Genomic DNA, 15682 nt, shown 5'->3' with positions numbered 1-15682 from the left:
CACCCACCGTGCCTAAGGGATACCGAGCCACAGGAGAAAGAGCAAGAAGGTACAGTAGGGCTGACAAGGTGCAGGGGATTGGGAATGGCTTTGCACAGCAGGCAAAATAGTCAGAAAGGTTCCAAGATCCACAGAAACAAATTTGACTTAGTAAAACTGGTAACGTTCAGCACACCGTTCTGTCAAAAAGATGAGGGAGGCTGAGAAAGAGAAGCAGATTACTGTACCTGAGTTAGTGGTCACAGCATGTGATACTTTCTAATAGCACCAGCATTTGGTTGTGCCTGGAAATGCACCACCAGCATTACAGCTGTATTCTCTCCTCTCCTCCTGCCTGTCCTGGTCTTGGCTGGGATCGAGACAAGTCTGTTCCCAGCAGCTGTGTTTAGGATTTGGTATGAGAACGATGTTGACAGCACACGGATGGTTTAGTTGTTGCTGAGTCGCTCTTACCCCAGGTCCCGTGCACCGCCAGCGCAGGGGCACAAGGAGCTGGGAGGGAGCAGAGCAGCACAGCCGACCCCAGCTGGCCAAAGGGATATTCCACAGCACAGAACGTCATGCCCGGTATGTAAACTGGAGGTGGCTGGCTAGGCATTGGTCAGCAGGGGGTAAGCAACTGCAGTGTGCATCACTCGGGTTTTGGGTTTTATTCCTCCCTCTTTCTCGCTCCTTTTCATTACTATTGTTGTTATTAGTAGTAGTAGTATTTTATTCCAATTATTAAAGTGTCCTTATCGCAACCCCTGAGTTTTACCTTTTTCCTCTATTCTCCTCCCCATCCCATGGAGACACGCAGGGTAGAGTAAGTGAGCAGCTCCCTGGTATGTAGTTGCTGGCTGGGGTTAAACCATGACACTTCCTAAGATGAAACTATACTCTGAAAATTGACTCTGTCACAAATGACTGAGCTGGCATGAAGAATATCAATCACGTCACCAGAGAAACGAGGGAATTTTGCATCTATTCATTGGTGCTGTGCCTTCTCAAGAGCAGATAAGGATACATTATGGAAAAGCAATACAAATGCACACCTTTAAGAAGAACATGTCTGTTTCGTCCATGAATGGAAAAGCCAATGCTGTCAGAAAGCTCTTAGCAGTAACACAACATTCAATGTGAAAGAATAAACTTTTCTTTTTTTTTTTTTTTTCTTCAAAGTAACACACTTAAATTTCCACTGGAATTGACTTACAGATTCTTCTTAATTACATTTCATTTTAAAAAGGCCAAGAAAATAAAAATAATTCTGTGCACTGGATCTATTTCAAGGAAGTAGAACATTGTTTTATGTCTCACCACATCTGAATAAGGGAGATAAATAGGTAAAACAGGACAAGGTTTAAGGCAGCAAGACTAAGTAGCCTTCTCCAAATCATATGGAAAGCTTGTGGCAGAACTGGAAACCAGCCCTAGGAAACCTGACTCTCCTCACCGTATCATGAAAGAGCTAGATAATACAACTTCCCAGTTCACTTTGCTGAACTTAAAGTCACATTAGAAGGAAAAATGGATTTATGCTGTACATTTACTTTTAGTAGTATGTTAGGATGACTGAAAGAATGACAAATGTCTTTAGCACTGCCAGTGTTTTTCTTAAACATGTAGTTTCTGGAGCCATGTAATGACACGAAAATTACAGCAACAAAAAATTTTTAATAGTTACCCAGGACAGCAAACACAAACTGGAGACACTCAGAAACCAGATGGCTCATAAATATGTTTGGTTTAATTTGATGATTTTTAACCCTATCTTGTGATGTGAAACCTGGAGCTTGGAGAGTTTACTACCAGGAGAACGGTGCTTGCTATACATTTACCCTTTGCCAAGCTCAGACAGACTAAGTAAGGTACTTTCAGCTGTCACTTCTCAACAGCTTGCTTTCTTGCTCCTTTGTGTGTTTGCAGCACCACGAGAAAAAGGACATGCTTAAGAGTATTTTTAAATGTAGCCGACCTTTATTTGAAAACTCATGGGAGCAGTTCTGTGCATGCTAGAACTTATAAAACATTTTGCACAAAAAATTTAAGCCTGGACCCAAAATTATTTTACCATCTCCCTTTTAGATGATAAATGTAAACCCCAGCTCTCCACCTTCAGAACAGACACAGTCCTGCCCCTAACTGTTCCACAGCATCTCTTCTAACAACAGCCTGTACATGGTATGGGCCAAAGCTGAAAACAGACTATTTTGGCTGAAGGGCTAAGAGGAGCCTTGAAGGCACGCAAGAACACGGTATATCTCTTATTTCTCAGTCCTGTAGCATCACTGGTAGGATTCAGACTACTAGTCTGAATTTTGTGTTCCCTGAAACTGTTAAAAGTTTTGGAAATGGGATGCCAAAATATGACAAGGTCCAAAATCAAGAAATTGTCATAAATAGAACTAGATAGCTAACAAAGATGTTTTTCGATTTATTAAAACAAGTTTGTAGGTATTTTCACAGTAGTACAAATTCATATGGAGGTTGTCAGCTCCCTGACATCTGGCTGACGAGGCTGACGTGGAGCATTTGCTCCCTCGCCACGGAAGCAGGCATCATGAAGCTAGATCCCGGTGTGTTCGCACAGTCTAAGCCCAGGTGTCTAACCCTACAGGTTCATTTCACAAGACACTTATTTCAGTGACTGGGGGGAGAGATTCAGAAAAACCCAAGTTTAAGAGTTTCCGGAAACAATTCCTTTCCCACCCTCCCTCCTGCCTTCCTCTGGCCCCACTGGGAGACTGGCTCCCTTCTTGTCCTTGCTCAGCAGTCCCCGTCTACCCAGTTGTATCTGCACAAGCTGTATAGGTTTACAGTGTAACTGGACCATTAACATGTTTACAAAAAGAAAGCCAGCTTTTAACCTAGATAACTTCAAAGCATCCCTGCACCCTGACCAACGCAGGATCAGGCCATGCTGCTGCATGGGGGTTGGCAGGAGAGCTTGAGGTGGGCACAAATGCTGGAGAGCTGAGCTAAACACTGCCTGGATGGTGACCTTCTTCAAGTTCACTCAGTCTCAAAAGCCAGCAGAAAGGCCAATGGAATAACCAGCACTTCTACACTTGAAATTCTACCACTACTTGCCATAAGGCACCCAACGCCATTCTCAGTGGAAGAACGTCAGTAACATCACTATCAGGTGACAATTCTTGTCAATCCTCCTTGTGCAGCCACAAAGCAGTTTCTATCAGTAATGAAGTGACTTCTCTAGCTTACTCTGCCTGGGCCCTGGTACTGCAGGGAACATAAATTGTGCTGAAGCTTAAATAAAAAAATAACTATTAGCTGGATTTACCATAGCTGATAGCCTGTAGAGACGCACGCCACATAAGTCCCTGCAAAATGATTATCTATATATTAAATATATAATTAAAATATTATTGCAAACAATCATGAGCAACCCCCGAGTATTGAACAGTTTTGGTAACTGCATCCACCAAGGAAAGCATAGAAGACAGCTTGTTGAAAGCAAAGCTTTTTTCCGTATCTTTTCAGATCCTAAGCTAAGGGAAAAAAGTTAATCTCCATCAGGCAAAAAAACCCCAGATTTTTCCTTTCATTAATTTTCATGCATACATATGCAGGAAGGGACACAACAGAGGACAAAGAATTACAATGCGGAGGGAAGAAATTAAAAAAGCTATGCCCTGTCCAAAACTTATCAAGAAATCAAAAATTAAAATAGCTTTTAGAGGGGAAGCTAAATGCTCGTGTGTAGTCAGATCATTCTAGCACAGCTCTAGATCAGGTGAAAAGAGCTAGATCTGCATAAGTCTTTCACTTTTCTACCCACCTGAATACCCAGAATACAAGCCCTTTTGAAATAACTAAATAGAGGCCAGCTTGCTTTATTCACCCCGTTTTGCTTATAGTTAATTCACAAAGTTATTTTTTTTTGTGAATTTTACTGACTTTACTGACTTTATTCTCTGGGATGGCAACAGGCTGACAAACACAACCTGTCAGACTCTGAGAAAGTCTAAACTCTTCTAAGAACCTGATAGATCTTGAAGGGCCAGGAGGCATGTGCGACTTCAGGAAAGTTGGGAAAAAAAATGGTGGTAGCAAGTATTCTGCAATGACTATGCTATGAGAGCTTATGAGATTCATAAAGTTCAGTGTCCCCTTAAATTCTAGGCTGAACTGTTAGCCTGCATGGGGTTAAAGATAGCTTCTTTTAGAACTTTTAAATACTATTTGGCCTCCTGCAGTGACTGTAAACACAGAAAATGCTCCCGTTGTGAATTACATACTTTAAAATGTTACTCACTTAAAGAGAACTGAACTCCAGCACAGCACACATCAAAGTGCCATACAGCAAACCTTAAAGACATGCTAAAGACCAAGGAAATTTCAAGCAGTCATGCTTCTCTAAGATTCTATTTGCTGAAATCAAAGTAGCAAATATGTATTTATTAATCACTTAGAGCTCAGTAGGAAAGAAATTATAAATAGCAGATACTTGGAAAATTAAAACTGCGGTTTAATATAACAACAGAAACAGAAAATCCCCAAAAAATCAAGACATCTAAGGTATTAGAAGTGCATAAGCATAATTGTCGATGTTTCTTATATTGTCTAAAAATTAGTCAAGACACCAGGGTCTGCAAAACCGCCAAATGAAGTATGTGGCGAAGCAAAGCAGTTTTGCAGTTCAGTTCCAGTTTGAATTCAGCTTTGCCAAAGGTTGCTCAGGTTCAGGCTGACAACTGCTAACCCTTTTTTTGGTAATCCCAAACCACACTCACATGGGCTCACGGTCTCCACTGGAAAAAAGGTTCCTCCATCCTGCTTCTCCGCCCAGCCCTGGCACCCCCCATCCTCTCCAGGTATCCCCACATTCCTCCTGGCTCCTTAAGGCCAGGAAAGCAGAGCAGAAGCCATGAGGCAGAATGAAAAAGGGGAGCACCCGAGCAGTCAGAGTTCACCCTCAGCACGGAGAAGGTGGTCTTGGTCCTGGCCACAGGGCGAAGCCTCTCAGATGCCCGCCATGGCCTGAGGCTGCTCCCCTGCCAACAGCACCTCTGCTGTGGGAAGCCGGATTTCAGCGAGCTGGGACTCTGCACCAGTAACCTGCAGGGCTCAGTTCTCATTGAGGTCCCAATATGACTGCCATTGCTGGTTCAAGCTGTGAAAAAAGTTCTACTTTGTGTTTCATTAGGGTTCTGAATGGCACAAAAACTCTTGACCATGACAACGCCGGAACAGATGCTTCTCACCTCCTGCTTTATTCTGTGCACCAAAACACCACCCCACCCCTCCACATCACTTCCTAGCACGGATCACACTCAGTAACTTTATCACTCCTAATTTTTAATACATAAATATGTATCTCCATAAACAGACACAGGGGAGAGGCATGGATGCTTTAACCCCAGAAAGTTTGGCTGTTTATGCCCTCAAGCACATGCTGTGCTACAGACTGGGGAAAAACACCCCAAGTGAGCAACTGAAACACATGAATAAATGCATCATTCTTGGCTGATATGCCAAAAGCTTACGGGATTTCAGATACCAATTAGCTGAAAATTTGTGATGTCTTACTAACAGACATGGCTCTCCCATTAGGTGGGGCAAAAGTTAAGCCGAGTTGCAGGATAGATCTGTACTTTTTGGAAAGACTTCAGGCTTTAATTATTTACTTGTCTCATTCTTGACTACCTTTAACTCTGATGAGCCTGCTGTGCCTGTAGGGGCCTTCCCTGTTTTTTTAAAACTCTATCAGTGCCATTGTCAGGGAGTGTTTTTCCTTCATATAGAACAGAACAGTTCAGTTGGAAGGGAACTACAGCGATCATGTAGTCCAACCGCCTAAAATAAATATAAAGCCAGTTAGAAATCTTGACAAACTTTTCACCAACAAGTGGAAGACAAAGTTGTACAGAAATGTGTAAAGTTTTGTCATTTTCCAGCCAGCCTTATATTAAGGAGCACGTCTAGAAAATCAACCTGAAATTCTCTTAAAAAGAGAAAGCCCAGCCTGTAGATGAGTATCTTACTGACGTCCTGAATTCTTTATTTCCTCAGTACATACAATAGAGTTGCTTTTTCTAGGTGAGGAGGACCAGAGTGCCATTTCTGTTTCCTTTCATGCCATTTCTCTGTTTTCATTACTCCTCGTGGGCCCAGCTGTGCTGGTATCGTACACGCTGGAAGAAGCTGCAGTGTGGAGATACACTGCCTTGAGGAAAGCCCTTCGGAACAGCACACCTGAGGGAGGCAAAATGCTGCACGACACCCTGCACTCGCTTGGGAGCTGCAGGCCATTAGGCATTGCAGAGACCCAAGGAGGTCCAGATGCCACATCTGCTCAGTTGTAAAGGTCCTGCACCTCGGGCTCCCCTCATGCACATGTGGCATGAAGAGGCAGGAACCTAGCATTCCCCACACATAGCCCCTCCAGTCCCAGTGGTGCTGAGCCAGTCATAATCTGAACTAAAGGCTCTACATGTTCCTGCTGCATACATATAACCCACCAGCGTGATCTGTCCCCACGCTCACAAGGGATCTCGGTTCTCCCTTTTCACTCCGAGCACACCTATCAAATCAGCTGCAAGCCACCTCTTATCAACACCCCAATTTGCCACTTTTCCAAGCTAGCCTGCTGTCCTACCTGCCACGGGTTTCATCTTTGTGCACACCCTGTCCTGCTGATAGCAGGCCACATCAAAGCACTGGCTTTGTTACTTGCCAGGAGAGGAGAGAAGCAGAGGAGTAATTATAATGGAATGGGAGGAAGAGGAATTGTAAGAGGAAGGACTGATGCTGAGAGACAGGAAAAGACTATAAGCCTGATCCAATTAATTAACATAATTAATGTCATTATTTTCCTCCTTGGATTTAAGCATTCAATACAGAAATCATGCTTACTTGTAAGAGCCTCAGGTAAAAGTCTCCAGATACAGAAGGCAAAATGTTGCACTGCTGTAACTGTAATCCCAGAAAGGTCTATCAATTTGCATTAACTATGAACCCTCTGGACTCCTTCCTCTCATTTATTTCTAGAAAGAGCTCACCTGTCTCTCATCTTAGCAGCTGCTTTCTGCTTTGGCTTTTACTAAAGGTTTGCAGAAAGTTCACTTTATCTTTGCTTCCTTTATTTCTGAGAAATTCGATCCAATACCAAGCTACAAACAAGAGTACCAGCCACTGTGTCTGTGTGCAGTAATGAACATCAGCCTGAGCACAACCACCTGTGCGCACAAACCCAGGTACAAATCGGTACACAGCATTACAAGATAACTGAGCAGCTTTAGTACAGGATTTTCCAAGTACTGGCAAGCCCAAAGAAATTTAAACAAACCCAAACTGTCACAGGTCAATCTGAAAAATTTTCAGAAGTTTTATAAAATTGCAAAGACCAACACATTTAGGGAGTGTTGAACTATAACATTTCATGTCAAAACTGAACATTTGATACTAATTCATGTTTTAATATTTTTAAATAAAGATTTAAGATATTTGAATAAAAGACTAATCAAAAGTCTGCATTAAAAAAGAAATTAAAACAGCTAGACTCATTTGAATGTCTTAATATGAACTAACCAGTGCACACAGAAACAAACCTCCATACGTAACAGCTCAAAACCTTTATAAAGCATTTTAGTGTCACCATATCATTATTTTTCACTAAAATTAATTCAAGGTGAAAATTTCTCTCCACTCTAGTCACAGACACCCAAGATGCCATTCTACACACCAGCAGTCAGCGTGCACCCCACCGCACACACACAGGCTGAAGGCAGGGACCCCCTGTATATCTGTTCAGGACTCAGTGGTGTGGGAGAGGAATGTTTTTGAAACATCACTGGAGCGGGGCATCCTTTCCTCCAACTTTAATCTTACGGACTAATTAGAAACTCTGCAACTATGTAACACTGACAGAAAGAAAGACAGATTTCTCCTAAGGCTGACCACAAAACATTCTCTTTGGCTCTATAGTAACAGTACACACAGCTCACTACCAGATTTCTTCCTCCTCCACCTTAGTCCTCCCCTCTGTGATGTAGTTTACAAATCCCCAGTGGTTTTCTGCGTGTGCTCCCTCACTGTGGGATTTCCATATCTCTCATTTATCCTTTTCCACTGTATTTCAAAGGGTCCTCAACTTTGTAACATCTGTGACTTAGAAAGAACTGTCTTTTTTATTTCCAGGCACCCTCCCCGTGTTTGGCTTTCAGCAACAGCCATAGTGCCTTAAATTGCATATCCAGACTGGGCACAGCGTCCGCAGGTGTGCTGTCATTTGCACAGTAAAGAACCACAGACCTAACTCTTCAAAACAAATTTCAAGGATCATTTGGTGCTGTCCTGGTTGGAACTATTTACATGAAAATACGAAAACCACTACTGTACCTGTGTGCTACTTCAACTGAGCAGAGATAGGCATGAGAAGAAAATAAGTGAGCAGCTTTTCAATGAAGAGGCAGAAGAGAACGTAGGGCCCCCCTCCCTCCCACTCCTGGCACGCTCTCCTCTAGACAGACAAAGGGACGCACAAAGCAGTAAAGGTTTGTCTAAGTGAGCGAGGTGTGTTGGTTTATTTCAAGTTGGCTTACACCAAGATGAGGTACCCCTGTGTGAGCATCTTCAGGCATATGTGGACTGATTAAACTTAAACCCGCTTATATCACTCTACAGAACAGGCCAGCTCAATTCTGAGAGGCAGACAAACCTGGACAGAGGAAGAAAACGTTTGGGGCTTCTGAAAGCTGTTTGTTAGACAAACCCAGGAATGGGGAGTTCACCATGGCCATTCCACAAACACCATTCCACAAATGAAGCTGGCTGTCTTACTCCTAAACCTGCCATCCAGCTCCCTATGCTTCTCTGCCTTAGAAAGGAATCATCAAAACCCCAAACTGTAACTATTCCTCAGGCTGAAATTAAATCTATCATTTTCTGTGACAGCTCCACTGCAAGTATAGGAAAGGGCCGTAAAGAAAGACTTGACAAAATGCTTCTGCTAATATCTGTGGTTACACTCAATAGCTAAACTCTGAGCAATGACATAAACATGACTGCACTTTTGGAAAGGTGTTTGAGGTTTGCCTGGGATGTATGTTGTGCTGCAATTTTGCAGGTAGTTTGCCCTCCACACCAAAATGGAAGAGCATGACATGTGGCCAAACGCAACCCAGTTTTTCATAGAGGAGAATAGGACTGAGCTACCCCTCCACCAAGTTCAAGTAATCAAAGGAAAATCATCCAATATGAAGACTCAAAGCAACACTGATGCTTAAAAAGAAAATTGTCCCACACATTCACGTGGTGGCTTTTTTCACCTTCTTCCTAGCCATCTCCTGAGGCTAGTGTGCAACCTCAGCCTCCAGATGACTGTGAAGCTGCTTTGACAGTGAACAACATACATTTGCGCACTAAGTCTTTCCCTGGGTTTGTTGCTGTTGAGTTTATGGTTCTTTTTCTGAGGTTGGTGTTTTGTGGGGGTTTTTTTCTGCTGTTGTTCTCTACAACTTTCTGAATTTTTTCATAGAGCCTTAATTTTTGCACCAAAAGGAGTTCCAACCTCCTCCACCATTTTGGCGTGCCAAAAATTTTCAATGGATGGGAACTCTGAAATTACCCTTTTAGGCTACAGCTCATTAGAAAGGCATATGCCAGATAGTAAAACAGAAGACAGAAAAATGGACCTGTAAATTCCCTCATCACCAAGACTTTGGGCTTTCCAAATACAAAAAGGAAATGTGAAGCCACTCAGAATATGCTCCAGGAAAACTTTCTTAATGGAAACACGAGTGGTTTTTAAAATAATTGACTGCAGAGTCTGAGAGCTGACCATAATAACTCAGTGAGACAAGCAACCCCCATGTGAAGACTTCTGACAGCAGCTACACAGTTAAATACTCATGCATCCAAGTCTCTCCCTGGGTGATTTGGATTATTTTTGGCAGAAGGTTGGACAGAGATTGTAAAACGTACAAGTTTTTTCATTTAGCTCTTTACTTGCTTTCTCTGAAACACACCTTTTTTATCTCTGTCCTAATACAGTCATGCTTCAAATCACAGACCTGAAGATACAGCAAGTATAAGGATTGTTCCTTAAACTAACCTTACTTGCATGTTGAGAGTCACCCCACCAAAAACACTGGGATGATATTTAGCAGCTCTTGATGAGACCACATGCCATGAGAACTGAGGCTGTGGGGACACAGTTCTGCTTGCATGAGGGGCACTTGCCCTGGGACCCTTTGGCAGTAAAGCAATCTCTTCCTGACCAGAAAAAGCCTGAGATCAAAACCTCTGCACTATGCCTTGGCATTCAATTATAAACAAAACTAAATGATGAAACCTGCTTAAAAACTGATGTCCCAGCATGCCTTCTTGTGAACGAAGGCTCAGCATTCAGCCAGAGAATGTTCACTGCACTAGCAAGCGCTAACTGGAGCACCCAACAACCCGTCCACCTTATCTCCTTCCCTGCCTGGAAGTAATCCCGTTTGTTACACTGAGAAATACAGAAGCATCTCCTGATCCTTGTCGAAGGGTCAAGCTGACGTCCCTGTCTCTGAGCTGGGGGTACTATTGCAACTGCAGCTCTCCGAGAAGTTCAGCATGTCCGATACAGGTTTTTCATAGCAAGTTTGCTTGTGATTGTGCCTACTCAGTGAACGTGTCCTACTCCTACTTTCTTCTCCTGTCTCTGCTTGGGTGCGTGCTGCTGCTTCCCAATTTCTTTCCTATTCCTGCAGCTTCCCTCCTCTCCTACTGTTATTTCCTTCCTCTTGCTGCATTTCAGGACCAAAAGTGGCAGTGACAGCGCGGCACAAAGATTCCTCTCAAAACTCACCCTGAGCACCCCCCTCTAGGTGGGAGCTTGCAACTCCACCTTTCATAGTCCCGATACCTCCTTCTCCCTTTATGTGTCTCCCTCACCTCCCTCCTCAGACTCAGACAAGCACCCTCCCCGGAATACCCTTCCCCGAGAGCAGGTTCCCGGCCCCGGGGCGCTGCCCTCCGGCGCCTCCCCCAGCAGCCCGCAGCGCGGCCGGGGCGCAGCCGCTCCTGCCCTGCGGAGCCCCGCACGGTGGCAGCGCCGGCCGCCAGCCGCAGCCCCGGCTCCGCTGCTCGCCTCGGCCAGCGAGATGTATTCGGGATCCACAACCGTCAAGACTTATCCCACACGCCACCCGCCTTACAGGTTCACGCCAGTACTTTCTCCGCCCTTTCCCCCGCTGCTTCCAAACGGCGCTTTCCTGCTTTTAAAGGTTGAAGGGAAGGGACGAGAAAGCGAGCCGAGCCCCGGCACGGGCAGCTGGCCCCTCGGGACCGGGGGAAGCCAGCCCAGCCACTTACCGAGCGCGGTGACCCGCAGCAGCAGCGGCGGCAGGCGGCCCATGGCGCGGCGGGGCGGCCCCGGGCGGGTGCGCTCCGCCGGCGGCTCCGCGGAGCTCTGAGTCCGGGCTCAGCTCCTGCTGCTCCGAGCACAATTCCCACCTCCTGCTCGGGCGGGGTCGCATGGGTCCTAGAGCCACCCTCCCCTCCCCTCTCTTCCTCCTCCTCCTCCCCCCTTCCTGCGTACCGCTCCTGCACGATCAGCAAATGCATACGGCGGTTGCTTCAGACAGGCACGCACCCATCCGTAATTTTGGGGGCATTAGTATTCACCGGGAAAGGCTGAAATCAGCATCTTACTGAGTTGTTCCCCCTTCTCAGTCTTCCCTCGCAGTTGCCTCAATGACACACACGCGCTGCCTGGACCAAACTCAGCTCCTACTTAAGATGGCAGAGGAGATCCCCTTGGCCTGGGAGCACCCGCTGCCTGCCCTGCCGGAGAGGGCAGAGCTGCTGGCACAGCACAGCGACCCGGCCAGCCTTGCCCTCCTTGACTGCTCTGCAACAGCCCCAGTCCCCAGCAAGAGCCTCAGCTGGCAGGACACACGACAGGGACATGCGACAGGACTGTGGCGCAGTACGGCAGGAGTACTCGGCCTGCAAGCTCCTGCGTTTGCTCTTTAACCACTTGCCTTGTGAAACCCCTTGTCCTTCTGGTCCATCACCATCTCAATTACATTAGTTCTCTCTGCCTTCAATTTGTTTGCATGTGGGTTTTTCTGTCGCAGTTTAGTTTAAAACAGCAGTTCTTTCTACAATCAAAATATCTCCTTTCTGATTCATTCTTCAGGTGGATACCCTTACTCTGGATTAGGAGTGCTTTAGTCCAAATTAGCATAATCTATTGTGGCTGTGGGCTACAATGATTCAGCTTGGAAACTGCTGTGAATTTAACAGGTAGTACCTGAGTGTTAAGTAAAATACCACTCATGTTGTAGGCACTGCAGAAATTTGGAGCTGCCAGGAATTAAAGCCCTGCTAGGTCTGGCGCTTTCAAGGCAGAGGCCTGCATTGTATATTCAATTGTAGTTCATAGATTAGACTAAAACTTTGGTGAATTTACTTAACCTTCTGTGAATCTTCCACTGATGTCTATGAAAAGTGTGCACTGCTCAAGGGTAGAATTTGCTTTTGTACCATAACCATATATTTAACTCCAAATCTGCTCATTGCTCAGCAGCACATTGCTACATTCAACAGATTTACAGAGGCATGTTTCTAAGCATAACCTGGATGATTTGGAAGAAAACATTATTTTTGAGGCTTTCGTCTATGGCCACATCAATTACAAAAGTATGGTAGCAAGAAAGACAGATGTTGTTGGTTGCTTATCAACTAAGTTTATATAAACCATCCCTCAAGCAAAGTAATAGACCAAGAATAGTGAGTGTTCCTACCCAAGAAAAAAAAAATATAAGAAGGCTGCCAGCTTTCCATCTCTTCATAAATAACTTTCTTGGCTGAGGCTCTGGGACTGCAAAGCAGGTAATTTTTTTAGTCCAATTGGTAAAAAAGTAGAGGCACCTCAGGAATTTCTGTATTTGCCTAAACCCTCCTATGAACAGCAACGTAAAAAGTCTGTATCTGCAAGGAACTGGTAGCAGCAGCAGACAGACGAATTAACAGTTTCTGACAATACTAAGTTTTAAAGAAGTTCATATTTTCCATGTTTTCCAGTTAGTGTGGCCAAGACAGATGAGTTCTGAGGCTCATTACAGAAATGTGAGGTATTCTATAAAAATGAAATAGATGCATGTGATGCTTTTAAGCAGAGAGTAAAAGCAGAGAAGGTGACTAATCTCTGACCAACTGGCTCATTAGCCAGATTTGAGGGTTTGAGTTCTGGCTCAGAAAAGTAAACCTTGGTCTATTGGAAGGTCCACAGCTAATCCTCAGCAAGGCAATCCGTATCTGTCAAGCAAAGGAAGTCGCCCAATCTAGACAAAAGACTGTTATTTTAGGGAATCAAAAATTTTAAAGACAGAGGGACAGGATGTGGAAACCCAAACGTTTCATGATGAGAAACGCAAGAAGATACACAGTGTGACAACAATGGAAGTCAGACCAATGCCCAGCATTGGGCAATAGGTGCGTGAACTACAAGCAAATGCCACTCACCAACAGTTTGCAAGTGGTACAAGAGCATTCACAGCAAGAGCCAAAACCCAACAACAACAAGGGAATGACACCAACACCACTAATTTAGAGGAAATCTCCATAGAAGTAATTTAGACTTGACAGTCCTGGGTTAACAGTTGGACTGGATAATCTTAAAGGTCTTTTCCAACCTAAATGATTCTATGGTTAATTAGGAGCAATGGACAATGCTGAATCAGCAGAGAACTGAACTGTCAGTCTGGAATCAACTGTGATAATTATATGCTTTTAAGTTGGGCACTGATGCACAAGCTAAAGCACTGCCAGAATCCAGATACCAGCAATTGAAAAAATTGAAAAAAACCACTGGTCTTAAATAATTATACTTCCTCTGGCCCAGCAACTCCGGAACAACCTACTGGAGCCCAGGAGAGGGAAGTAGATATACTTATCTTGTTCCTACATTCTGAGGACATCCGTTGTTGTCCACTGTTGCAAACACAACATAGAGGGCAGCACAGAACTTTGCTAACCCTGTAACACCTCAAAAACATTCAGAACAGGGTTGCAAGACAAGTTCCCACCACACTACCAAGAAAATTCCTCAGAACTGAAGGGAAAAGGGTAGAAGCATTTACCCCCAGAGCAAGCAGAACTCCAGCAATGGGGGTCTAGTCACTTCCAGGAAAAAAAAAAGATGAAGTTTTCACTTATTGTGTGCACTCAGGAGACAACAATTTTAAACAGTGGAAAATATTCCCCATATACAAGAAAAAGCACTGGAGTGATGACTGACACCAAATGCATTTCTGCATGGCACACAAAACAGAGCACATGCTCACCTAGCTTCAGCACCTTCTTTGGGAGATGCTGTTCCCTTTCGGGCTGTGCACTGCATAGAAAGAGCATATTCTGCTAGCATGTACAGCACAAAAGTCTGTATCATGACATTTTGATCTAAGAAAAACATGAGAAAAATGCAGTCAGAGACTTCATAAACCTTGCACAGAAAATGGGCTGTAAGGCAAAAGTTAAACAAATACCATGAAAATTCCTTATGATGGAAATAATATCCAGCAGAGCAAGGTGAATGTGGCAAGATGATGCAGACTGGCAACACTAAGACCAAGGAGTACAGACTCATTTGAAACACAAAGTATGTAAAGAAATGTGCCCTCAATCAACCTGCCTCAGCATCCTGAACACTGCTTTACAAAGCCGTCTGACAGGCATAGGCTTTAACTGCTACAAAAACATCTGGAAATCTGAAGACATTCACCAAAGATGGCCTAGTCAGAGATATCCTGTCTAAGCATAACGTAAGCATGTCCTCGTATTTTTGTACTGAGAATATTGATAACTTTTTCAAAGTTCTAGTCAGACTTGGAGAGCAGTCACTTATCCATAAAAGAAATTGGGTGTTAGTGTACATAAATAAAGAAAGAAGCTTTGGCTTTACTCCATAGCCATTAAAGCATCACGTCTTCATGCATGGAAGAACTGTGTGAGCTAAAAACTGATCATAAAACTCTTTAACAGCCTAAGGGACGTGGCAATTCTCAGCCTAACCTTTCTCACAAGCAAGAAGGCTACAGAAGTATTTTGGTTTCAAATACATGATTGCAATGTTGCATAAAAACTAATCAAGACCTGGTGATGGTTAGACACGTGGTCTCTGGAGTACTTGGCAGAAGAACTACAAAGCAAAAATATCCAAAACTAGATTTTATATCTGTTATACACACAAGCACTTTAAAAAAAGTATCTGTCTGGTTTCAGACAAAATATGAGCTTTGATGGCTGCAGACATTGCTGTGGGCAAACTTTCACAGAATGTAGTTGTGGCCAGTGCTCCAGATAATACTAGTTGCTCCAAATGGTGCATAAAAGCTAATAGAGTGGCTTTACCCCTTAAAATTATAATAGGTAATAAAGAGTTAAATTTCATTGTTAAATGTGACTCTGTTTCAATGTGTATGAAATCCTCAGACATCAGAGAGGTGTTAAGGACACACAGAGAATCATTTAGGGATTTAAAATCTGAAATTAGGACCAATGATACTTCATACCAGCCTCAGATAAGCAGCGGGTTTGGGAAATTGTTGTTATGCTTGTGGCATAGGCCAGAAGGAGGAGTAAAGACACAAATGGTGTAAGGGGGGGGGGGGGGGGGGGAACGGGACAGTAAGCCCCAGAGCAGAGTAGCACAGATTTGTCACTGCTGGCTGGGAGCAAACCAACTTAT

General features: G+C 44.1%; 1 protein-coding gene across 1 annotated transcript in view; it reads right to left on the bottom strand.

The window, feature by feature from the left end:
* Window positions 1–11391, bottom strand: part of LTK (leukocyte receptor tyrosine kinase) — a 96987-nt gene extending 85596 nt beyond the window's left edge. Inside the window, exon 1 of the mRNA XM_055813554.1 lies at window positions 11302–11391. Within this exon, the coding sequence (XP_055669529.1) occupies window positions 11302–11344 (43 nt within the window). The 5' untranslated portion in view covers window positions 11345–11391. The remainder of the gene's footprint in view (window positions 1–11301) is intronic.
* Between the last annotated feature and the right edge of the window lie 4291 nt (window positions 11392–15682).

The sequence above is a fragment of the Falco peregrinus genome, chromosome 1, assembly GCF_023634155.1.
Source record: "Falco peregrinus isolate bFalPer1 chromosome 1, bFalPer1.pri, whole genome shotgun sequence".
NCBI classification, from domain to species: domain Eukaryota; kingdom Metazoa; phylum Chordata; class Aves; order Falconiformes; family Falconidae; genus Falco; species Falco peregrinus.
Note: the sequence above shows the minus strand (reverse complement) of the source record. Positions and strands in the feature narration are given on the sequence as shown.